At 40.2% G+C, this 27,060-nt stretch overlaps 1 protein-coding gene across 3 annotated transcripts in view; it reads right to left on the bottom strand.

The window, feature by feature from the left end:
• Positions 1-27,060, bottom strand: part of MTFR2 (mitochondrial fission regulator 2) — a 221,040-nt gene that overhangs the window by 180,385 nt on the left and 13,595 nt on the right. For 2 of the 3 annotated variants that reach the window (XM_067701988.1, XM_067701989.1), the window contains exon 7: positions 26,357-26,531. In XM_067701988.1, the coding sequence (XP_067558089.1) occupies positions 26,357-26,531 (175 nt within the window). Of the gene's footprint in view, positions 1-23,139; positions 24,256-26,356; positions 26,532-27,060 lie in introns of those variants that run through there. The other variant, XM_067701990.1, reaches the window with a different exon arrangement.

Below are 27,060 nucleotides of genomic sequence, written 5' to 3'. Positions count from 1 at the left end.
CCAATATTCTCTAGAAATGAAAAGGTTATATGGTAATTCTACTACCAACAACAAGCACCAATTTCAACTACAGTGTAATTTCCAAATCAAGACCCAAGTCGGTAATCATTACACTGAAATACAATGTATTGAAGTTATACTAGGACGTTGGATTAGTCCAAAAAAGCGTTGGTAGAAAAATAGAGGATGGCTTTAGATGGCTACTACCGTTTCTCACGCACCCAAAGAATGCAACATTTGAGACGTAACTCTTCCCTTCCCCCATCCCCCCATGATTAATGATTAATGAGCAGTTGTGTACCACTCCAGTGATTTCTAGTGGTGAGCAGTGGAGATGCAGCATAGAGGAGGGGTTACAGGCAGATTGCCTGAACTGGAACTCTGGCTCAGCCACTTACTAGCTGTTTACCCCTTGAAGGGTTTCTTAATCCCTCTGTGTCCCTGTTACATCAATGGGGTAATAACAGTACCACACATGGGTTTGTTACAAGGATCAAGGGAGTGTGGATCACATACCAGCAGCTTAATAAGTTTTTTCGTTGTTAAATGGTCATATGAACAGGAAACATGAAAACATGCTCTCCTGACCTTCTCACCTTGCTCAGAGCTTAAGGAGGGAGGGTTACTGTATGCAGTATTTTCAGTATATATTTCAGTTTTTGCTTCCATGGTAGATGTTGCAAGATTACTGTCTTAACTTTGGGGTCGATGCTTCCAGATACCTGTCTTCCCTGAAACTGTCTGATTCATCTCTTCAAACCCAGAATAGATCAAAATGTCTAGCAGATAATAGGTCCTCCAAGAATGATTGTTCAGCTAAATGGAACCTCAGACAAAACAGTCATAGAAGACTTAAGGTTATCAAAAGGAGAAAGAGTGCAAAAAAAAAAAAAAAAAAAAAAAAAAAGGAAATATCCAGGAGCGGCCAACCAAGGACTGGGCAGAGCAACCTGTAAACCAACACCTGGGAGCAGAATTGTAACTCCAGCTCCTGTTTCAAGTATCTCCTACCCGATCATGTTCCCTTCATCATCGTTTGCCCATGCTGGTAAAGCATAATCACTAAGTTGCTTAGAACAGAGCCATACAACTTACTAGGAATAAATGAGGCAAAATTCCAACGTCTTGGTGAGATGGGAGCAAAAGCACAACATTTGGAAGAGTCCCAAACAAGACACAGACAGCAACTGCCAAGGAGGATGGAGCCCTGTCTGTGCTAATGAGGACTCTCTGCTTCCAGTGGCAGAGGTACTCTTCACAAAGCTCCAAGCAGAATTCCTTCATCTCTTCTCCAGTTCTCACCTCATGCTCTTCTCTGATTTTTCCTCCATTTCCTAAAATTTTTAGTTGTGGTCATATTTCAGATTTTTTTTTAATTGAAGTATAGTCGATTTAAATGTTGTGTTAGTTTCAGGCATATCCTAAGATGTTTAAAGGCCTTTTTTTTTTCATCTTAAGAACTCTAATATCTCAATACTGCAAGTATTCATTTTCCAGTCATGTAGGAAACATGTAAAGGAAAAATAACCATCAGAGGCTTGCACAGTTTATGGAAAGGGGAATGAGAAAGGACAACTTCCTAAACCAGATTCAATGGGATTCAAGGGCCAGGTCGTCCACGGTCTTGGCTCAAATAAAATATGTTCACTTAGGGAATCATAAGAGCTTATCAAAACATAACCAGATATAATTTAGGCATAGAAAAGTAGAAAACTTACCTTTCCCTCACCCAGGAACCTGAGATCATTTTCACTTCTTGTGTACATTCTACAATAGTTGGCACAGAATAACCAAGATTGCAAAAAGACTAGAATCTTGTTATTTAAAAAGCTCTGCAAAAGATCCTATAGCTCTGCCTGCACTTCTCATGAACTCTTATCTTCTATCTTAAAAGTACCCACTTCCAATAAAAATTTAAAAAATAAAATAAAAATACCTACATCTCAACCAAAAGGAAACCAACCTTATTTTTAAGTGGGAAAAGAACTTTAAGAGAACTTTCTCTAAACATGTACAAATGGCAAGCAAGAGCATGAAAAAAGTGATCATCACTCTTCATTACAGAAATGCAAATAAAAACCACAGCAAGATACCACTTGCCAGGCATTCAGATAACTAATATGAAAAAAAAAAAGACAAGTGTTGATGAGGATGTGAAGAAATTGGAACCTGATGCATTGTTGGTGGGAACATAACATGGTGGAGCCACTTTGGAAAATATTGTGGCAGTTCCTCAAGAATTAAATATAGAATTACCATATAATTCAGCAAGTCTACTTCTGAGTGTATATCAAAAGGATTAAAAACAGGAACTTGAAATAATATTTGTAAACCCATGATTGTAGCAGCAATATTCACAATAACCAACAGATCAAAGCAACCCTCGTTTCCACTGGAGGATGAATGGATAAATGAAGTGTCGTACAAACATACAATGGAATATTACTCAGCTCTAAAAATGAAGAAAAATTTTTCCAAGTCCTACTGTATAGCACAGAGAGCTATATTCAATATCCTGTGATAAACCATAATGGAAGAGAATATGAAAAAGAATATATATATCATAACTGAGTCACTTTGCTATACAGCAGAAATTAAACACAACATTGTAAATCAATTATACTTCAATAAATTTTTTAAAAAAGAAAAAAGTGCTCCTGAAACGTCTCATCTTTCCAAATTCAGAGGGCGTTTCTATGCTTACCTGACATGCTCCCTGCATTGTCATTTGGGGCCCACTCTTTCTTCCTTTGAACACTCTTGTTCACATCATATTCTCCAGATTGTTCTCCCTACATTTTCTAGCCATTCCTTTCTGGGGCGACCATCCCAGTTCGTCTGAGACCATCCCAGTTTGAGCACTGAAAGTGCCTCATCCCAAAAAACCCCTTACTCCAGAGCAAAGTGGGGCAGTTGGTCACCCTAGTCTTAAGTCTCCTTTGAAGTCTCTGTGTCTTCCACTCACTACTAAAATGTCAGTGTCCCAAGGGTACCATCCTTGGCCCTCTGACCCTTTCACCCTATAAAGTCTCGTTGGTGACCTCATTCAACTCAAGACTTTAAAAACTATTGATATATTTGGATGATGGTTACCAATCTACATCTTCTCCAAACCCAAACTGCCAATATAGCCTAATGTATCAAAACAGAACACATCTTCTCCACAAAAGAAGCTTCTTATTTTCTATCTTGGTGAATGATCAAGGTGTCCATCCACCTAGTCAGCCAAACCAAAACAAATCTGGAAGTCTTTTATAATTCCTCCTTCTCTCTCACCCTATTGATTCTACCTTTTAGATATTCATCCCTCGCCCCTCTCCATTTCACACATACAGCTTTTGTTCAGGCTTCATAATTCCCCATCTGAAATATATCACAGTCATTCTGCCAATCCAGTAGTCTTTCTAGAATGCTAAGCTAATTAACCTTTCTGCAACCATTTAATGGTCCCCCCTGTGGCTTTTCATGGAAAAATTCAACTCTTTGGAACACTAAGGTCCATACTCTGAATGCTTGCCAATCTCTATAGCCTTCTCGCAATCACTATCCCACCCACCCTCCCTCTTGCCTCCCCAGCTCCCCCCAGTCTTGAGTCCAGTCAACGCTTGCTGATTTCTGAAGCTCCCGTGTTATTTCCCATCTATGAGCCCTCCCACCTGCATTTTTCTCCAATGGGAATGCTCATTCTTCAACTCACCCTTTCTGGACCAATTCAAACAATTCTGTTTGATTTGGCGGCCCTCCATTGGACAGCTATAGCACCCTTTACCATAGCACTTACTATTCAGTATTCTCACCATTGGTTATGTGTATGTCTCACTGACTGGACTTTGAGCAACTTGAGAATATAATCTGTGTACTATTTGCTGTTAGAAACCCAACACCTAAAACAACAGTGCTCAAGAAAAGTTTGTCAAAATGAAAAAATGAATGAATGAGCAAATGATTTAATACCTGGAAACCAGATTGGCTGGCTGTAAGTGGCTTCATGAGCTTTATTCCTTTAATTTGATGCTTCCATATTTTTCCACATTTCAGAAGTCAAAAAAGATTCTGGAGTTGTAAGAATGAAAGCAAGTTTCCCACTGACGAGAAAAGATATGTGCGTGAACTTAGTTAAAAGTATCTATGAATTTATAAATGGGTTGTGAGAAGGATTTTTACAAGAACTTGTTCAGTAAATAGTAAAACAACAAAGCAATCATTGTACAACTGTAGGGCCAGCGAAAAAGCCACAACAGGCCCAGCTTGAAGGTGTAACCATGGTCAAAGGAAAAAGGTCCTGCTGGAGTGCTCAGGACGTGGGGGAAATGGTGTTGACTAAGTGATTAGCCCCCAAGATAAAGCATGAAAGATAAAGCAGAGAGAGAGAAATCAAGATATTTTTGTTTCCTTAGCAACATAAGAACTGACAGGGGGAATTTGGAATGCTTCATCTTCTAGGAGCCTCATTGGCTGGGAGCTCTCAGAAGCTGGTGGAAGGAAGGTGGCCATGGGATGAGGTATCGCCAAGCTACAAATCTGAGAATTCAAAACAGAGAGCAGCGGGCCAGAGGATGGGACAGCAGAGCAGAGGAAATCTAAATTCTCTGTGAAGGAAATCTGTATTTACGGAACACATTTTGTAAAAGAGATAATGCATTATCATATAATCAAGAAAATTAGGCCCAGTTAGTAATAATAATAAGACTATAGAAACTACAGAAGTTTCCAGGTAGTAGTAAAGGGGGACTTTGATAATCTACCAAGACAAATGTAGAGCTGAGCTTTCCAAATAGAACAAATGACTGCTTCACGGTCACTTCTGGAACTAACAGACAACTAGTCACTGGGGCAAGGGTATCTGGCAAACGGGAAAGGCCTGAAGGTAAAAAGGCAAATCCACAGAGAGAGACGAGACTAGAAAGCTTAGTCAGGTGTCCTAAGTTTAATCACACAGAAATTTTATTCCAAAGTGAAAAATGAGCAAGTTTGTATTTCTTCATGTTTGCTTTCACATACATTATTTCAGCAGAATCTCAAAAGGGCCCTGTCATGTAGATAGAGTAGGACTTACGATCCCCATTTTATAACCAAGTAAACTGGGACTTGACATTAATAAGTTACTTGCCCAAGGTCCCACAGAGAGTAAAATGTGGAGCTGGGACTAGACGTCTGGTTTTGAGTTCAGCCCCCTTTCTCCTATAATGGGGGCCCTCTCTGATTTAAGCCCTGCCCTAGAAAAATAGAAAATAAGAGCTGGTGAGGGGATGGGAGGCAGGCCTGGCAGGGACCCCCATATGAGAAGGTAGGGTCAGTAAGGGGCAGTGTGATGAATGGAGAGCCCTGAAAGAAGAGCAGCAACCTCGTTCACAGGTGTCTGTTGGGGTGACAGAGAGTGGCAGGGTGACCAATACTCTGCTTTGTCCAGGTCTGTCTCCATTTTAAAATGGAAAGGCCCACATCCTGGGAACTCCCTAAGTCTCAGGCAAACCCAGTGATTAGTAGCCCTCAATAGAGCAGAAGCTCTGGCATCAGAAACAAGGCCTGGGTTTCGGACTAGGTTCTGTCACTTAGCTTGCATGGCCACCTTTTCTGTTTAGTAGAGTCTTTTAAAATTGCCTTTTTTTTGGAGGGGGTCAAAAAGGGTCACAGATAATTATTATGCTTCTACCTCATACTTCATAGCACAGTTTGGAGGACAAATAAGATTGCGTCCATGAGAGTACTCAGTAGACAGTAGAGAGTTTACCAATAGAATCATCATCATTATTATAAATGACCCTTTATTGTCAATAGCAAAGTGGACACAGGGCTGGAGTGAACAAAGGCCTCGCTCAATGTGGAACCCTGATTTTGTAATATTTTGACAACTTCCAAGAAAATGACGACTCCTTTCAATTTTCTCATGTAAAATCCTGCCCAGGATTAACAGTCATTGTGACATCTACCAGAGAATCGAACAGCAAACCAACAAAACCAAAGGGCTTTGACATCTGGTTTGCTCTTTAAAACAAGAACATGTTTCTAAAATTGCATTTTACGTATGATCACAATGAAAATAAATAAACACATTCACAAAAAGACTAGTGAAACCAGAAGCAAGCCACAGAAATGACCCTGCTGAGATCACTGGGAAATATTTGGGGAACATAGAAAGAAATGAGACCATATTAACTTTGCGCCCACCCAGAAATACTTGTGTAATTAATTGGGTGGGAAATGTAATGACACAGCTTCAGTCCCATACACATCTCATAGACAGGCAGAAACAAAGGAGACAGAGCCCCATTCCTTAAAAGAAGAAGAAAAAAGGAAGGAGTAAAAAATGCAGGCTCTACAGAAAGGGCACAATCTGTCTTCAGCGCCAGACATGAATGAGCTCAGACGGCGAGAGCGATTTAGAGCTACTGAAACAGGCCCCTTTGGCCAAAGGCAGCTCTGTGAACCTTCGTGGAACGCTCACAGGCAATCTGTAACAAGTACATAGCCTCTAGGAAACCTGAGTGCTTCAAACACCCGCATTGATTTTGCAAAAATGACATAAACAAAAACTACCAACAGAAGCCCCAGGCCCCGAGTGGGTACTGCCAGCCACACCATAATGAAAAGGCAACTCACACACCCACCATCTCCATGTGGAGAAAAGGACTGACCATACTCCCATGCCTTGTTTCTGCTATTTGAATTATATCTACACGTACTGATGTACGTGTAAATATAATTTGCAAATATTGCCTTTGTTCCCTTTGCAACACTGAAAATTGTCATCACCTTTAGGAAAAGCAATTTTTCAACCTCTGATGGAGCACAAGCTGTTTTATACACATGCAGCATTCAGCTAACTTTGGCAGTTGGTACTACTGCCGAAACCCTTTCGGAACGTGGAAAAATGAGGTCAAGAGCCAGGCCAATTAGTCAGTTAGTGGGGACACCTGCTCCTCCTTGCCCACCGCTTGTTTGCCTGTGGCAGTACACTGGCAAGGTCCCTGCAACTGGATCTTGGCTAGGGACAGTCCAGAGAACGAGGCCGACAAGTGCAATCACCCCATGCCCCAACCTCACGTGTGCACTCACGCACGCACACACTCACACACACTGCTGGAACTATGCACACTGCTGCGGTCTTACTAAGAGGCAGAGAAGAACTCCACACTGGAGAGAGGACACAGCATAAGCCCCAGAGAGTCTCAAATTTTGACAGCTAACCCAGTGGCAAGTTATACAGGGAATCAGAGGGAGAACTCGTCACAAATGTCGACCCTAACTGAAATCCAGTGACCTGAGATGCTACTCAAATCAAAAGGACCTAAAATGTGAAAGCGTCGCAAGCCTCACTGAGGTTCTCAGAGAGCCTGCCCAGAATTCCAGGAACAGGCCGACGATCACGATAATGATAACGGTTAACATTTATTAAGCACTTTTCAACGTATTGTTTTAAGAGCTTTGAATGAATTAACTCACAACAGCCCTGTGAAGTTGGTCCTCTGGTTTCTTCTAGTGTGAGAAAACTGAGGACCAAAGGGTTAAATCACTGTCTGCGGCACTGAGACCAGGCCACCTGGCTCCAGAGCCTGACAGGGTTGGACGGCCCTTCAGACTCTCCCTGAAGAGTGCCCTTGCTTGAAGTCTCCGAAGCAGGCAAGTCTTTACATCACCAGCCAGCGCTGGTCATGAACTTCCTCAGTGTGAACTGGGGTACCGTTACATATGCCTTTTTTGTCAGCAACTGCACTTCCAAGAATTTAATCCACAAATATGCATGTAGACATTTTTTGGTACAAGGTTGTAGTTTGTACAGGAAATAACCCAAATTTCCATCAGGAGCTAACTAGTTAAATACAGGATTAGCCACCCAGGGCTCTAGTCTCTAAAGCTGACTCCTCTGCTCTGCCCCTTTGCCCCCTGCAGACGCGCGGCTCAGAGAATGGATAGCGTCTGGTGGAAGTAAACCATGCCCTATTTTCTAAGTGGAAGCAGCCTCAGGGCAGGGTCCTTGCACAAACCACACATTGCACGCAGCAGCCCTATAGCCTCATAGCAGTAAAACAGAAAGAGGCGCACATACGTCCACGAATAGAGTGTGCCTAGACTGCTTCTGGAAGGACCTGATGACCACAGTTGCCTCTGAAGAGGGGACCTGGAGAGCTGGGGGCTGGGGAATGTGGTTTGATTTGTAAATCTTTAGGTCATGTTTACATTTTTACATATATGTGTGAACCAAGCATACCTTAAAAAAACTAAAATTTAAAATGTTTAAAAAAGTAACCCAATGAAAATAAAATATTCATTATTGATCAATCGGAAACAAAAGAAAAGAAAAAAGCAATCTAAGTGTCTAACAATTGGGGGAATGGATAAGTACATAAGAGGATACGTCTTCAGTGGAATACTGTACAATCACTAAAAGTTGGAAAATGTTTAGATGATAATGTTAATGAAAGAGCAAAATACTGTATGTGCAGTGTGATTGCAATCGCAGTAACATAAACAAAAATTGTCTTCTCAGCAGCTGGCATGAGCATTTCTTCTGAAGGTGGGATTGGGGACCTACCTTGGCTGGGAAGTGGTTCAATAAGCCCTTTGGGGCAGAAGCTGAACCTATAGGGCTTCTCCTCCAAATTCTCAGGGAAAATGTCAGTAATTTCTACTTTACTCCCAATAACTAAATTGAATGGATTCTTTTCACAAAGACGGCATAGAAAGACAAGAAGCAACCAAGCCTAGGTTTTCCCACAATGTACAAAAAAAGGAAAGGGGGCCGAAATAAATTACGGTAAATTGTTAAGTAGTCATATTAGCAAGGGATTCCTCAAATTTGCTTTATTTCCTGATTTGGGATAATATGATTTTATTACCTCTATACTTCTAAAAAAAAATCAGTGTTTAGCTGTATAAAGAAGCAACTCTGTTCCAGCTGCAGAAGGCAGTGGGAGGTACCGCAGAAGAGATTCATAGGAAGGCTTAGTAATGAACCCTTCATCTTTCTCAGATCCTCAGGGGTTTTGGTTCTTTCTGCCCTCGTGTTTGGAAGAAAGTCTGAGCTGCGGGAGTAGAAGGAAAGGTTGGGGAGCAGGAGAGGGAAAGAGCACCTCAGACGCAGAAACAACTGATATTTTTCCCTACGTTTTTGAAAACATCTAACCCCAGGAAGGCATCTCAGATGGATAACCAACACTCATAGAGAAAATAAGGTTCAGTCCAGGGGAAACGAGGATTTCCCGGTTATATCTGTTCAATAGCACATACAACTACATAGTCTTGAGGCTGATGTCCCTAACAAGCTCCGCCTTGGCAACCACAAGTCTGTTCTCTATATCTGTGAGTCTGTTTCTGTTTCGTAGATAAGTTCATGTCATATTTTAGATTCCACATATAAATGATATCATATAGTATTTAAGACTTAGCTAATATTATTTGATACATCTGAGTCACTGCAATGACTAGTTCCCCAGTCTCCCAATGTCCAGTCTGTGGTCTTTCAATTCATCACAACTGCCCCCGTCACATCAGGACAGAGGAAAAGGAAACGAACCACTGTAACAGAATGCACAGGAGCCCATTTTAATATGCTTTCCTAAAACTCTAGTTCTGAAATTATGTGGAAAAAGACTAAAGCTGGAATTCTTACAAAATAAAGTTTGCACTAAAAACTATGAACCTGGGAATTCCCTGGTGGTCCAGTGATTAGGACTCCACGCTTCCACTGCAGGGGGCCCGGGTTCAATCCCTGGTCGGGGAATGAAAATCCCACAAGCTGCGAGCCAAAACAAATTCAAAAATAAAAACTATGAAACTAATACTTAACACAGCACGTAGTAGGTGAAATGTACAAAGACTGGTAGAATTCAAGAAAATAGTTTTTTTCACGTTCAATTGATTATCACCAGTGTCAACAATTTATGAGTTTAGGGATTCCTGACCACAGGCAGATTTCATTAAAGGAAAAGAAATCAACATCTGTGATGTTTTACCTTCCATCTACTTTCTTAATGACTAAATTTGGTCAGAATATTCAGTTCGAGTAGAAAATAACAGATAGGTATGAAAGTCCCACATATATCTTTAAAAATATAGGAAAACAGATGTATTTATGACGTAATACTTCGGTAGCTTTTATCAAAACTAACCTGCTTTGGACCCAAGTAGACAAGAATATTTTATCTTCATCCAAAATTTTACTCTATCATCTGTTAAAATTAACATTTTAAATCTTGGACCAAACACCTATCCAAGCAATACCAATCACAGAACATGGATGATTTTAAAGTCCTATGACTGATGCACTGACACTTCTATCAGAAATTCTATATTTAAAATATTTTAAATGAGTATTTTGCTTCCAAAAGTCATCCCGGATAATGTACCCAATGTAGCCATTGCTCAAAAATATTTTTGGAACCAGCCTTCAGGAAATGCCTTCAGGGCCAGATTACAACAGTCCTTGCAAGAAAAATCACTTGAATTACTTGCAAGTCGTAGGTCACTCGTGACCAGTCATGACATCATCCAGCTTGATCATCCACTCATTCATCAGATTTGGCACTTGTCTATTTCCAGAAATCAAATTCATCCTCAGAGGAGAAAAAGATACTCTTGCTGAAGTAGTTTTCCAAAGACTCTGAGGCAATTCTTGAGCAGGCTCTCCTGTTATACATCCTGGGACACAGACCTAGCAGAAAGTGGGAGGGAATCTAGGCGGGGCAGACCTGCTCACCAGGGTCTGCGCATGGTCAGGGGTGTTAACCAGGGGCCCAAGGCTGGTGGTCCTGTGAGGGCCGAAGGCCTCACCATCCCGTGGGTGGTTCAGGCAGTCAGTGGTTCCAGCCTGACCTACCGGCCAAGAAAGCCTGGCCTGAGCAAGCTCTTTCCCTCCAAACACGTGCCACAAAGACTGAGGGCAACAGCCCTGGCCTCAGCAGCCCTGGTTTAAACCCCAGCTCTGAAATCTTCTGGCTTCCTGAATTTCAGCAATTAACTTGCATTATTTTTTATACTTTTGGATAAAGTCTGTTACTAAATAACAGATGCAGTTTTAACTAAATACATTTAGGTCAAGTCATTTTCTATCACATTTGTCAACAAAAGACGCAGAGTCCAATAGTTACATGCACAGGCTCTGAGGTCAGACAAACCTGGGTTCAAGCCCAGCTCTTCCAGTTGGTAGCAATTCTCTGAGCTCCATTCTTGTCTGTAAAATGATAAAAATATCTCTCTTGAAGAGTTGTGATTAAATGAGATAACTTATATCCTAAGCGTCGTTCTTAACACATCGAAGTGCTCACTAATTGCTGCTATGATTGCACTTGGATGTAGAAGGAAATGAGATGAGTAAGACCCAGTTTCTACCTTCAAGTTGTTCAGAAGCACCCAGTGGAGTTGGGACAAGCCAGCCCCAGAAGCAATTAGAGAGAAGAGCCCGGTTGATGGTAAGTGGTAACATCTGCTGGAGGGTTTAGAGGAAAGGGAGAGTCAGAAAAGGCTTCCAAGAGGACTTCCCTGGTGGTCCCGTGGTTGACTCCGTACTTCCACTGCAGGGGCATGGATTCGATCCCTGGTCAGGGAACTAAGATCCCACATGCATGGCCAAAAAAAAAAAAAAAAAGGCTTCTGAGAAAAGTGCTGTCTAAACTGGGTTTTAAATGAGTAGGAATCCTCATACTGCAAAAACAGCAAATGCCATAGCAGAGTTAGGCTAGCATGGCACTTTGGGGACCAATATTACTTGTTGCCTTTGGAGGTTAGATGAGGAAGTGGTTGGTATCTGTTGAAAGGGGCTGGTTTATCATGCAAGAACTCAGAGTTTGAACCCTAGCTTAGCGGCTTACTAGTAAAGTGAATGTGGGTAAAGTACTTAACCTCTTTGCTCTTCAGTTTCCTCATCTGTAAAAAAGGGAATATGACTTACCAAGTTAATACTTGTAAAGTGTCTAGTGCAGAGACCAGCACAAATTACACGTTCAATGAATTTAGCTACCATGACTGATTATCATCACCACTGACCATAGGCAGCAGAACCATGGAGGGCAGAAGACTTGCTCTGGTTTCCACAGAAGAAGGGCTGGCTAGAGCAGACACAATACAGGCTCCCTGGCTACCAGCTGTTTAGGGCAAGGCTGAAAACCCGACCGTGAGGGGGGAACTCAAGTGTCCTTAGTTGGGGGAACTAGGCAGAGACCTAGTCAAAGCCTGAAACCACATGGGACAGAGTGCCATCCCACTCAGGGGACCCTCCAGTACCACACCATTCTTCCATGCCCCAGCAGGTGGATCTGAAATCACTGATACCCCTCTCCGGATTAGCTTTTGACAAGGCTTATCTCAACTGCAGGAAGATGCCGGGCTAACACAAAAGTGGGGGAGGAATGGAGGGAGGGTGATCTTCTAAACAATTATAATGTCTTTGCAACACATATTTGCAAGTGTAAGTTATGGTATACCTAATAAAAATTCCACCACTTTAAGGTACTAATTATTACTGGAATAAAAGCAAAAACTATAATCCTATTATTCATAATAAGCCTTGTGCTTTTCTCTAGTAGTGAAATAATAGCTGTACTCATACTGAAGAACTTAGGAGAATCTCACTGCAATCTTTAAGTTTAGCAATTAAGTAATGCTATCTCTTGCTTTTATCTTTGAATTATAGAATATTTATTTTTAGTTGGGAAAAGAGCTGAATTACAAAAACATACATGCACCTCAATGTTCATCTCAGCACTATTTACAACAGCCAAGATGTGGAAGTAACCTAAATGTCCATCAACAGATGAATGGATAAAGAAGATGTGGTAAATATATACACTGGAATATTACTCAGCCATAAAAAAAGATTGAAATAATGCCATTTGCAGCAACATGGATGGACCTAGAGATTATCATTCTAAGTGAAGTAAGTCAAAGACATATGTGATATCACTTATATGTGGAATCTTTAAAACATGATAAAAATGAACTTATTTACAAAACAGAAATAGAAAACAAACTTGTGGTTACCAAAGGAGAAAGGAGAGGGGGAAGGGATAAATTGGGTATTTGGGATTAACAGATACACACTACTGCATATAAACAATATGAACCTGCTGTATAACACAGAGAACTAAGTTCAATATCTCATAATGACATACAATGGAAAAGAATCTGAAAAAGAATCTGATTCTGTTATGTACAACTGAATCACCTTGCTGCACACCTGAAATTTTTTAGATGAACTATACTTCGATTTTTTTAAAAAGTTGAATTAGCTTGATAACATATGTAATCTCAGATTGATAAAGGCCATGGTCATTTGTAATTCATTATTATGCTTTAAAATAAGATGCTTTTGCACGTTATACTAAATCCAACCCCATTTTTTCTATAACTTCTAAAAATTTGACATTCAAATGTTATTAACTAGTTAGTAGCTTTAACATCAGCCTAGGTGCTCTCTAATGCTATACTTCCCTCTTGTGGCAAATACAGAAAACTGCAGTATATAGGTTTTTTCCCTCTCAGTTTATTTTGCCAGGTTTTATCCTGCCTTAAATACTTTCAAGAAAAAAGGCAAACTCTAAACACCCAAGTAAACAAATTTACAAGATGGGCAGTGTTTCCCAGGGGTTAAATGTATGTGTTTGAAAATATATGCGTGTGTGTGTGTGTGTGCGTGTGTGTGTGCTTGAAAACCCATCTGCCTGTGTTCAAATCCCACCTCGGCCACGTACCAGCTGTGGAAATCTGGGGGAGTTCCTCCGGTTCCCCACTTCTAAATCCTCATCGTGAAATGAGAATAGCAATAGTACCTTGTCTTGTTATGAGGATTAAATGAGTCAATATATGTTAAGCACTAAGAGAACAGGAGCTGACACATCAGTGCCATTCAAAACGACAGCTATTTGCTATCACCTGAAACGTAAATTACAGCCCACTCCCAAGTAACAGAAGTTTTCAGGGACGCACAGACAATTTCCCCGCAGTGTCCACGCCAAGACCACATCTCCTTGGTAAGAATATTTGGCACAGAGTACAGAAACTGAAATGGCAACCATTTCTTTTTCTTTAAAATATCTTTATTGGAGTATAATTGCTCTACAATGTTGTGTTAGTTTCTGCTGTATAACAAAGTGAATCAGGTATATGTATACATATATCGCCATATCCCCTCCCTCTTGTGTCTCCCTCCCACCCTCCCTGACCCACCCCTCTAGGTGGTCACAAAGCACCAAGCTCATCTCCCTGTGCTATGCAGGTGCTTCTCACTAGCTATTTTATCTACATTGGGTAGCGTATATATGTCTATGCCACTCTCTCACTTCGTCCCAGCTTACCCTCCCCCCGCCCCGAGTCCTCAAGTCCATTCTCTACGCCTGCATCTTTATTCCTGTCCTGCCCTTTTTTTTTTAGATTCCACATATATGTGTCAGCATACGGTATTTGTTTATCTTTTTCTGACTTACTTCACTCTGTATGACAGACTCTAGGTCCATCCACCTCACTACAAATCACTCAATTTCGTTTCTTTTTGTGGTTGAGTAATATTCCATTGTATATATGTGCCACATCTTCTTTATCCATTCATCTGTCGATGGACACCTCGGTTGCTTCCATCTCCTGGCTATTGTAAACAGAGCTGCAGTGAACATTGTGGTACATGACTCTTTTTGAATTACGGTTTTCTCAGGGTATGTGCCCAGTAGTGGGATTGCTGGGTCGTATGGTAGTTCTATTTTTAGTTCTTTAAGGAAGCTCCATACTGTTCTCCATAGTGGCTGTATCAATTTACATTCCCACCAACAGTGCAGGAGGGTTCCCTTTTCTCCACACCCTCTCCAGCATTTATTGTTTGTAGATTTTTTGATGATGGCCACTCTGACTGGTGTGAGGTGATACCTCACTATAGTTTTGATTTGCATTTCTCTAATGATTAGTGATGTTGAGCATTCTTTCATGTGTTTGTTGGCAATCTGTATATTTTCTTTGGAGAAATATCTATTGAGGTCTTCTGCCCATTTTTGGATTGGGTTGTTTGTTTTTTTGATATTGAGCTGCATGAGCTGCTTGTATATTTTGGAGATTAATCCTTTGTCAGTTGCTTCATTTGCAACTATTTTCTCCCATTCTGAGGGTTGTCTTTTCATCTTGTTTATGGTTTTCTTTGCTGTGCAAAAGCTTTTAAGTTTCATTAGGTCCCATTTGTTTATTTTTGTTTTTATTTCCATTTCTCTAGGAGGTGGGTCAGAAAGATCTTGCTGTGATTTATGTCATAGAGTGTTCTGCCTATGTTTTCCTCTAAGAGTTTTATAGTGTCTGGCCTTACATTTAGGTCTTTAATCCATTTTGAGTTTATTTTTGTGTGTGGTGTTAGGGAGTGTTCTAATTTCATTCTTTTACATGTAGCTGTCCAGTTTTCCCAGCACCACTTATTGAAGAGGCTGTCTTTTCTCCATTGTATATTCTTGCCTCCTTTATCAAAAATAAGGTGACCATATGTGTGTGGGTTTATCTCTGGGCTTTCTATCCTGTTCCATTGATCTATATTTCTGTTTTTGTGCCAGTACCATACTGTCTTGATTACTGTAGCTTTGTAGTATAGTCTGAAGTCCGAGAGCCTGATTCCTCCAGCTCCATTTTTCTTCCTCAAGATTGCTTTGGCAATCCAGGGTCTTTTGTGTTTCCATACAAATTGTGAAACTTTTTGTTCTAGTTCTGTGAAAACTGCCATTGGTAGTTTGATAGGGATTGCATTGAATCTGTAGATTGCTTTGGGTAGTAGAGTCATTTTTCACAATGTTGATTCTTCCAATCCAAGAACATGGTATATCTTTCCATCTGTTTGCATCATCTTTAATTTCTTTCATCAGTGTCTTATAGTTTTCTGCATACAGGTCTTTTGTCTCCTTAGGTAGGTTTATTCCTAGGTATTTTATTCTTTTTGTTGCAATGGTAAATGGGAGTGTTTCCTTAATTTCTCTTTCAGATTTCTCATCATTAGTGTATAGGAATGCAAGAGATTTCTGTGCATTAATTTTGCCAAACGAATTTACCAAATTCGTTGATTAGCTCTAGTAGTTTTCTACTAGCATCTTTCTGATTCTCTATGTATAGCATCATGTCATCTTCAAACAGTGACAGCTTTACTTCTTCTTTTCCGATTTGGATTCCTTTTATTTCTTTTTCTTCTCTGATTGCTGTGGCTAAACCTTCCAAAACTATGTTGAAGAAGAGTGGTGAGAGTGGGCAGCCTTGTCTTGTTCCTGATCTTAGAGGAAATGCTTTCAGTTTTTCACCACTGAGAAGGATGTTGGCTGTGGGTTTGTCATATATGGCCTTTATTATGTTGAGGTAAGTTCCCTCTGTGCCTAATTTCTGGAGAGTTTTTATCATAAATGGGTGTTGAATTTTGTCAAAAGCTTTTTCTGCACCTATTGAGATGATCATACTGTTTTTATTCTTCAGTTTGTTAATATGGTGTATCACATTGATTGATTTGCATATATTGAAGAATCCTTGCATTCCTGGGATAAACTCCACTTGATCATGGTGTATGATCCTTTTAATGTTCTGTTGGATTCTATTTGCTAGTATTTTGTTGAGGATTTTTGCATCTATGTTCATCAGTGATATTGGCCTGTAGTTTTCTTTCTTTGTGACCTCTTTGGTTTCGGTATCAGGGTGATGGTGGCCTCACAGAATTAGTTTGGGAGTGTTCCTCCCTCTGCTATATTTTGGAAGAGTTTGAGAAGGATAGGTGTTAGCTCTTCTCTAAATGTTTGATAGAATTCGCCTGTGAAGCCATCTGGTCCTGGGCTTTTTTTTTCTTGGAAGATTTTTAATCGCAGTCTCAATTTCAGTGTTTATGATTGGTCTGTTTATATTTTCTATTTCTTCCTGGTTCAGTCTCAGAAGATTGTCCTTTTCTAAGAATTTGTCCATTTCTTCCAGGTTGTCCATTTTATTGGCATATAATTGCTTGTAGTAATCTCTCATGATCCTTTGTATTTCTGCAGTGTCATTTGTTACTTCTCCTTACTTCATTTCTAATTCTATTGATTTGAGTTTTCTCCCTTTTTTGCTTGATAAGTCTGGCTAATGGTTTATCAATTTTGTTTATCTTCTCAAAGAACCAGGTTTTAGGGTTTTTTTTTTCTTTAAATAAATTTATTTATTTTTGGCTGCGTTGGGTCTTCGTTGCTGCGTGCAGGCAGGCTTTCTCTAGTTGAGGCGAGCGGGGGCTACTCTTCATTGCAGTGCACAGGCTTGTCATTGCGGTGGCTTCTCTTGTTGTGGAGCACGGGCTCTAGGCAGGCGGGCTTCAGTAGTTGTGGCTCATGGGCTGTAGAGCGCAGGCTCAGTAGTTGTGGCGCATGGGCTTAGTTGCTCCGCGGCATGTGGGATCTTCCCAGACCTGGGCTCAAACCTGTGTCCCCTGCATTGGCAGGCAGATTCTTAACCACTATGTCACCAGGGAAGTCCCCAGCTTTTAGTTTTATTGATCTTTGCTATTGTTTCCTTCACTTCTTTTTCATTTATTTCTGATCTGATCTTTATGAGTTTTTTCCTTCTGCTAACTTTGGTTTTTTTTTTTTTCTTCTTTCTCTAATTGCTCTAAGTGTAAGGTTAGGTTGTTTATGTGAGATGTTTCTTGTTTCTTGAGGTAGGATTGTATTGCTATAAACTTCCCTCTTAGAACTGCTTTTGCTACATCCCATAGGTTTTGGGTTGTCGTGTTCTCATTGCCATTTGTTTCTAGGTAGTTCTTGATTTCCTCTTTGATTTCTTCAGTGATCTCTTGGTTATTTAGTAGTGTATTGTTTAGCCTCCATGTGTTTGTATTTTTTACAGATTTTTTTCTTGTAATTGATATCTAGTTAATAGCATTGTGGTTGGAAAACATACTTGATACAATTTCAATTTTCTTAAATTTACCAAGGCTTGATTTGTGACCCAAGATATGATCTATCCTGGAGAATGTTCCATGAGCACTTGAGAAAAAAGTGTATTCTGTTGTTTTTGGATGGAATGTCCTATAAATATCAATTAAGTCCATCTTGTTTAACATATCATTTAAAGCTTGTGTTTCCTTATTTATTTTCATTTTGGATGATCTGTCCTTTGGAGAAAGTGGGGTGTTAAAGTCCCCTGCAATGACTGTGTTACTGTCAATTTCACCTTTTATGGCTGTTAGCATTTGCCTTATGTATTGAGAAGCTCCTATGTTGGGTGCATAAATATTTACAATTGTTATATCTTCTTCTTGGATTGATCCCTTGATCATTAGGTAGTGTCCTTCTTTGTCTCTTATAATAGTTTTTATTTTAAAGTCTTTTGTCTGATATGAGAATTGCTACTCCAGCTTTCTTTTGATTTCCATTTGCATGGAATATCTTTTTCCATCCCCTCATTTTCAATCTGTATGTGTCCCTAGGTCTGAAGTGGGTCTCTTGTAGACAGCATATATACGGGTCTTGTTTTTGTATCCATTCAGCCAGTCTATGTCTTTTAATTGAAGCATTTAATCCATTTACATTTAAGGTAATTATCAATATGTATGTTCCTATTACCATTTTCTTAATTGTTTGGGGTTTGTTATTGTAGGTCTTCTCCTATTCTTTGGTTTCCTGCCTAGAGAAGTTCCTTTAGCATTTGTTGTAAAGCTGGTTTGGTGGTGCTGAATTCTCTTAGCTCTTGTTTGTATGTAATGGTTTTAATTTCTCTGTCAAATCTGAATGAGATCCTTGCTGAGTAGAGTAATCTTGTTTGTAGGTTTTTCCCTTTCATCACTTTAAATACGTCCTGCCTCTCCCTTCTGGCTTGCAGAGCTTCTGCTGAAAGTTCAGCTGTTAACCTTATGGGGATTCCCTTGTGTGTTTGTTATTTGTTGTTTTTCCCTTGCTGCTTTTAATATTTTTTCTTTGTATTTAATTTTTGATAGCTTGATTAATATGTGTCTTGTCATGTTTCTCCTTGGATTTATCCTGTATGGGACTCTCTGTGCTTCTTGGACTTGACTATTTCCTTTCCCATATTAGGTAGGTTTTCAACTCTAATCTCTTCAAATATTTTCTCAGTCCCTTTCTTTTTCTCTTCTTCCTCTGGGACCCCTATAATTCAAATGTTGGTGCATTTAATGTTGTCCCAGAGGTCTCTGAGACTGTCCTCAATTCTTTTCATTCTTTTTTCTTTATTCTGCTCTGCAGTAGTTATTTCCACTATTTTATCTTCCAGGTCACTTATCCGTTCTTCCGCCTCAGTTATTCTGCTATTGATTCCTTCTAGAGAATTTTAAATTTCATTTATTGTGTTGTTCAACATTGTTTGTTTGCTCTTTAGTTCTTCTAGGTCCTTGTTAAACGTTTCTTGTATTTTCTCCATTCTGTTTCCAAGATTTCAGATCATCTTTACCATTACTCCGAATTCTTTTTCAGGTAGACTGCCTATTTCCTCTTCATTTGTTTGGTCTGGTGGGTTTTTGCCTTGCTCCTTCTTCTGCTGTGTGTTTTTCTGTCTTCTCATTTTGCTTAACTTACTGTGTTTGGGGTCTCCTTTTCGCAGGCTGCAGGTTCATAGTTCCCGCTGTTTTTGGTGTCTGCCCCCAGTGGCTAAGGTTGGTTCAGTGGGTTGTGTAGGCTTCCTGGTGGAGGGGACTAGTGCCCGTGTTCTGGTGGATGAGGCTGGATCTTGTCTTTCTGGCAGGCAGAACTGCCTCCAGTGGTGTGCTTTGGGGTGTCTGTGACCTTATTATGATTTTAGGCAGCCTCTCTGCTAATGGGTGGGGTTTTGTTCCTGTCTTGCTAGTTGTTTGGCATAGGGTGTCCAGCACTGTAACTTGCTGGTCATTGAGCAGAGCTGGGTCTTAGCATTGAGATGGAGATCTCCGGGAGAGCTTTCGCCGTTTGATATTATGTGGCCATTTGATATTACGTGGAGCCAGGAGGTCTCTGGTGGACCAATGTCCTGAACTCGGCTCTCCCACATCAGAGGCAGAGGCCTGACACCTGGCCGAAGCACCAAAACCCTATCAGCCACACACAATGTGTTCTTTTAAGAGCACGCTTAAGTAACATCCTGATTGTGTGCGGTACAACTTTACTTTCAAACTGAGAGCTGTGGTGGATGGGATTTTTGCCTTCCCCAGATGGTTGAAAGTTACAATTTTTGTTTTTGGAAACCCCACCACTTCCTTATTTCTATTATTATTTTTGCAAGAAAACTATAAAGAGAGTTGGAATGGAGGTGAGATTTGTGATCAGGAAAGCCCTGGATGCCCTCCTTCTCCATCTTCTGCCTCTCTCTCTGATTAGTTCCTATCCAGCAGTAGATTGAAGCAGGAGATGATTCTCCATTTCAATTGAGCTATGATTATGTCTCTTTTTACCCAAGCAAGTAAGTCATAGAATGTTAGTATCACACATTGGACCCCAGGGCACACCCTGCTTGACCTCTTCATTTTCCAGTTGAGGAGCTTGGGGTCCAAAGAAGTAATAACTCAGTCCTCCCGGCACATTTCCAGCACTTCTTCCATTGGTTCCCAATGCCACACAATGAGATAACTGTTTAATGCTTCTGAGTCCTTGGAAACATTAGTAATTTCCATGAAGAGAAAAGGACAAAGCTGTGAAAGACCAACCATAGGTTACCCACACAGAAACCCTGGGGTGGGGGGTTTTGAAGGGGGATATTTGGAGACAGAAAGGCATTCTCACCTCTTTCGTCCCCAACTTTTAAAGTGCAAAAATTTTAAAGAAAATAAGTATAAGAACTAGCCTGGGAGAAGGATGACAGGGTAATGGGTTCTGGTAATTCTGGACAGTCAATACTACTGAAGGCTAATGGCAGTGGAAGGCAGGCTGGGCCCTGCAACATTTTTGGAACCCATGTCTTCTGTGGATGGCTAATCTTCTAATGGACTGTGATGCACCACTATGATAAACCTCTTGTGGAAATGCCCTTGGCTGAAGGATGCCTTGCTCAAGGTCATGCCCCACTCCTCAATGTTTGGTCAATGTAAAGACATAAAGACCCAGCACCCTCAGAGCAATGGGAGACGACTATGAGGGCTACCCCAGCTTCAGAGCACCCTCCAGGGTGTGCTGAGGCCCTTGCCGAGGATGCATTACAGCCCAGCTTCTCCCTCACCCAATTCTGCTTCCTTCCCTTGCAGGGAGGTGATCCTGAGAACACACAGATAGACTTCCTCACATTGATCGCCATCTCACAGTCCACCTCCCAGAGGACCCAACCTGCAGTAGCCCTTTTCTGACATAAAAATTTCACACCTCATTCCCACTGACCCATTTTTCGTTTTGTTTTATTGATTTTCAATTTATAAGAAACGCAATTGCATATGCAACCTCTCTAGTCTAAGGAGAGTCTGTGCTTAATATCCAGCAAAACACATTTAAAAGTCTTCTTTCCCCATTGCTCTCATCTAAATCATCCTCCAAGTAATTCTCTCCCAATCCAATTTTTATGTAAATTTCATAATTAAAGCACAAATGCATTCTCATTGTAAAAGCAAAGTCTTTTGATACTCCATCCCCATAACAGTCCCATGCCAATATTTTCAATTTATGGGTGCCCTCCAGATGCTGCTACATCCTCCTAGGAAGTCCCATCTCCCCTCCCTGCCTTGACAATCACTACTATCATCTGCACATCTCAACCAGTCAAGATTTTAAACAGCTTTAACTTCCTGTGGTCTATATTACCAAGCCAGTATTTTTTCCAATATAAAATAGTGTTAGAATGTTTTGTCAAATGCCCTGATTCTTTTCTAGGGATTAACTAGCAGCCAATCAAGAAAGAGAATGCAAGTTAGTTTAAGGCATCCAAGGAAAAGGGAGGAGAGAGGAGGGACTCTTCTAGGGCAAGTGGGAGGATTAATGCTTTAGAGCCAGGAAAAGAAGTTGGCGTTTATATACCTTGCAAGAACAGAAAGTGTCAGCACTCACTATATGTTCAGACAAGTTTAAAATAGAGTAAAATGTTATAAATAACACTTAGGTATTAGATAATTTACAGATAGATTCATAATGAAAGCCTAAGCCCTCACGAACTCTACAGTCAACATTAAGTCACCAGGAGCCCAAGTGTAGGCTATTCAGAAGGCCTCCTGAAGGAGACTTTCAGGGCATGGTCTCATGTCCCCCAGGACATCGGAAGTGAGACTTCTAAATTGAGGTGAATCTAAAGGCAACTCAATCTTGATGCATCGTGGTGCTGACATGTGCTTTGGGCAAGCAGGAAATTCATTCTGAAGTAGAACAGAAAAGCCCCCCCAAAAACTAACTTGAGGTTTCTTAAGAAATAGATTTCACTCAGCAGAAAATGGTATCTTCCAAAGGTTTCTGCTGGCTGTTGGGGAGGGGTTGTTCCTTAAACATTTCTAAATAAGGAAACGATAAAACTGAAAATGCAAGACTACCCCGGGGGATAAAAAGCAGTTATTTCAGAGGAAAAGGACTCTAATTACAAGGACAAGAGAGAAGAAAAGGCAGGGTGGGAGCAATGTCTAGGAGGGGCAGGAACAACAGCAAGAACAAACTACTGACACAGGATAAGAAGTATCAGAAAACTACACAGAAGGAGTAACAGGCAGGTATGGAAGTCACACTGCTGTACTTGCTGTATCATCATGAATGCTTCTGGCTGCAAGTAACAGAAAACCCACAATGCATATTTTTTTATTTCTCTTTCTCATGTAACAAGAAGTGTGGAGATGGCTCTTGCTGGTGTTAGTTCAGCAGCTCAGTGATGTCAGGGTTTACATCTCTGTGATTCAAGCCCGTTCCTCATGGCTATAAGATGGATGCTGCACAGCCACCCTTAACTGGAAGGTGCCAGGAGAAAGGGGTCGGAAATAGGGGTTACCAGGCAGCCAACTCTCTACCACAATAACATGAAACCTGTGAGCAAACTGGGCTCTTCCGAAAGGGGAGAGCCTGTAAAATGGGTGGGTGCTGAGTTCCTCCAAATGGAACCTAAGCTCCATTTCTAGGGAAACATGTAAATTCCCACACCACATTAGTATTGGCAGAAGGACAAAACACCTATTCCAAACTTTTCTGTGTTTCATTGCATTGACCAAGAAACTAACTACAGAACCCTCTTTCCAAAAACAGTTCAGACGTTCTAAATGTAGTGAGGAGAGAACGTGAATTGGAACTGCTATAAAACACAAACAAGTTCAAAAAATCATATTTATTTACAAAGGAACAGAGGAAATAAAGTGGTAAGCGTACATATTTACATAGCTAGTGTAGGCAAAACTTATCAAGAAGATTCTTTAAATACTTCTACAATCTAGCATTTAACGGTCAAAATCAGCTTCTAATTCTTTTATCACCTCAGGAAGATTTTTCAGGAGGTTCAATCTATGATTCAAAGTATGACTATCTTAATGAACAAATTATAATTTTATATTCTTTGAAAATCTCCAAGTTGCTGGAGGCCAAGTGAACCAGATCACTACCAATTTTTTTTTTTTTTTTTTTTTTTTTTTGCGGTACTAGGGCCTCTCACCGTTGCGGCCCCTCCCACTGCGGAGTACAGGCTCCGGACGCGCAGGCCCAGCGGCCACGGCCCACGGGCCCAGCCGCTCCGCAGCATGTGGGATCCTCCCAGACCGGGGCACGAACCCGCATCCCCTGCATCGGCAGACAGACTTCCAACCACTGCGCCACCAGGGAAGCCCCGATCACTACCAATTTTTAAAAGATTCAAAGGCTCTTAAGTTAGAAAGTCATAACTGCTTTAAGAAATTGTTTTTAAAAATCCAAATGTACTATCATCTGTTGAGTAGTACAATACAGACTTAGTTTACATTTTCTTAATCCATTAAATGGCATCTGTCACCTTATAATGAGACCTTACTGTTCTCTAATGAGAAACATTAAATTATTTACTATTTAGCTCTTAGGAGAATCACTCAAAGTATACATTCAGCTTTTAATAACATTAACATACATGGGAAAAAAAAAAAGATCCATTTCCCTAACTACCATCAGTAGCCAGTTAACTGCTGGATCTTCTAAAACCAGAGACAGGTATTCTTAAGAGTCAAGATCCTTCAGACCTCTGCACTAATATACCTCAGTGTATAGACTACATTTAACTTCCTTAACAGGAGGTGAGATCCTTTCACATGTGGGGATACGTATGCTGGCATACTTCTGCAATCCTGCCTTGTAGGTGCAGACACAAGCCCTGTAGCTCGTGGCTTGGGCTATACCTGCTGTGTTTGTCAGTTCTTCCTTTAGTTCAATGTCCTTCTGACTGTGAAATATGGTGTCCAAACTGAAATGAAGCAAATATTTAACACAGAAACTATTCTGATGTAAAAAAAAGAATGGCAACACAAACACCAAATAACCCTTTGAGGCTTAACTCATTCAACAGTAAGTAATTGTTTAAGAGCGGGTTACATGTCAGGCACTGTGCTCAGTCAGGGCTGAGGACATGAAAGTGAGCAGGACAGTCACAGCTGCACAGACTGAGCTCTCCGTAGACTACAATTTGAGTCTCTATGTGCCCATCCCTAAGCAAGGTGCTATAAAATTTACAAAAAGAGATGGCTCTTTCTCTAAGATGCTTGTAGTTGGCTGGAAAGAAAATGTGAAAAGAACAGTGAACAGTGTAAGACAAACCAGTAATACCTCCTTGATCCACTAGCACTGGGAAACTATGTGTTCCACCTAAGTGAATTTCTGAGATAACTGAAAGTTTTCAAATATCCTAGAATTTTAATAAACCGAGTTCTATTCACTGCTCTGCCACTTAGATGTCAGATGGCAGATCACTTAACCACTTTCACACTCATTTTCCTCATGTGTAAAAGAGGGAATATTGGCAACCCAAGGACCATCAACGGATCATTGGATTGACAAGATGTGGTACACACACAGACACACACACACACACACACACACACTGGAATATTACTCAGCCATAAAAAAGAATGAGATATTGCCATCTGCAGCAACATGGATGGACCTATAGCATATTATGCCTAGCAAAATAAGCCAGAGAGAGAAACACAAATACTGTATGATGTCACTTATATGTGGAATCTAAAAACAAAACAAAACAAAAAGAATGTATATGCAAGACAGAAACAGACTCACAGATATAGAAAACAAACTTGTGGTTACCAAAGGAGAGAGGGAAGTGGGGAGGGACAAATAGGGGTATGGGATTAACAAACTATTATATATAAAACAGATAAGCAACAAGGATATACTGTATAGCACAGGGAATTATAGCCACTATCTTGTAATAACCTATAATAGAGTATAAACTGCAAAAATACTGAATCACGATGGTGTACACCTGAAACTAATACAATACTGTAAATCAGCTATACTTCGATAGAAAAAAATATTGCTGCAAAGGTCAAATGAGATGAGTAAAAAAAGTACTTTGCCAGTTCTATGCAAATGTTGAACACTTAGACACATTTGTAATTTTAATTGTAACAGTTCTAAAGTAAACTATATACTTTTTTGCCTTCTTAGAGTTAAGAATATAATCTTCTGAGTCAACATGATAAGCATCAGCTATTGTACAGGCACAACGGTAACTTAGAAACCACACACGCGCTGAAACTGAGTAGAATGATTTTCTCCTGCTCCGTTGTGCTCTTTGAGTTGCCATCTGCTTTTCAGTTTTTCCATCTTCTTTGCTGTCTGACTGATGTCCGCCACTCTAAAGCCACCCACTGGACTGTATATACTGTCCATCTTTCACTCTCCTCTCATTCCTAAGGCTTATTCTTATTTACTACCTCAACTAGTTTATGAGATGGAAAACCACCCCCCCCAGATTTGGATTGTATCTAAACCAAAGAAAAGACACTTCAAGAAAGAAGCAATCTTAAGGGTCAAGGGTTGAAATATGAGTTTTTTTAAGTATCCAATGAGCATGGTCATTGAAGTAATTATGACCTCATCTGCTTTGTTAAAAGCACAGTTAATGTCCTATTTATCTAAATAATTCAATCTTCATATTTGACCGGAAAAAATATTGGGAATATTCACATTTAAATATGGTTAGGTTGAATCTATCACACCATTTTTCTCTGGTCCTCTCAAAGTTTCAGACACCCAGTTCATACTGCAGACAGCAATGTCAAGTTAGCACGTGCCCAGGATAAACCATTATAAACTTATGCACAAGTATTTTTCAAATCAAGTGTCTCACCTCAAAAAAACTTCATAGTACGCTAAAAGCTAAAAATGAACGTGAAAGTCAACACAAACAACAGAAACATTAGCAGCACACAGCATCAACAATTTTAAGCCCATTCTGCATAATTAATTACTTCAAGGAACTTGAAGGCAAAGATACATCACGAACAATACGCATTAGAAAAACTGAAGATTTAAACTTATAATCTCACCCTTGAAGTTTCTGGACTAGAAAATGGAGAACACTCCCAGGAATTATTTTCCTTCTCAAAGGAATCTTCTTCTTGGAATGCAAATTTCTGCTTAAGTGCATGGGATATTAAAGACACTGGATCCCAAGGTGAGTCTTGTCTTTTCCTTTTATGAATGGGTCTGCCCCCAGGGGACCTTTAAAAAAAAATGGAATAAATTAAAACTTTGTGTAATTTAAGTTCCTTATTGACAAACACAGCAGAAATATAAGCATAATATATTACAATCTTCAAGAGATTGGAATGTTTTGCCTTGTAAAAAAAAACAAATCTGGAGGGCACAATGGATTAGTAATCAGAAAGCTGAGAGCCCATGTGAGGCTCTACCACAATCCGTTGTAACCTGGGATTTATCAAATATCATCTTTATTTTTTATTTTCTAATTTTCCAGTTGGTAGAAAAATTTAAAGAAATATTTAAGAGCTTTTAAAAGGACTATGGAGTTCAAGAAAAGAAAAACATCAGGCTAACTGTTCATTCATTCATTCAATCTTAATGCCCCCTATTTTACCAGGTTCTATGTTACGCTTCAGGGGTAGAGCAGTATCCTACTTCCACAGAACACTCTGGTGGCAGGACAGTGTTACACCAAAACAAGTAAGCAAGAACATTTTGGACAGCAATTATCCAGTGCTGTGGATAAAATAAAAGAGGGAAATGTGAT

The sequence above is a fragment of the Pseudorca crassidens genome, chromosome 13 (genome assembly GCF_039906515.1).
Source record: "Pseudorca crassidens isolate mPseCra1 chromosome 13, mPseCra1.hap1, whole genome shotgun sequence".
Classification (NCBI taxonomy): Eukaryota; Metazoa; Chordata; class Mammalia; order Artiodactyla; family Delphinidae; genus Pseudorca; species Pseudorca crassidens.
This window is presented reverse-complemented; position numbering and strand designations above follow the sequence as displayed.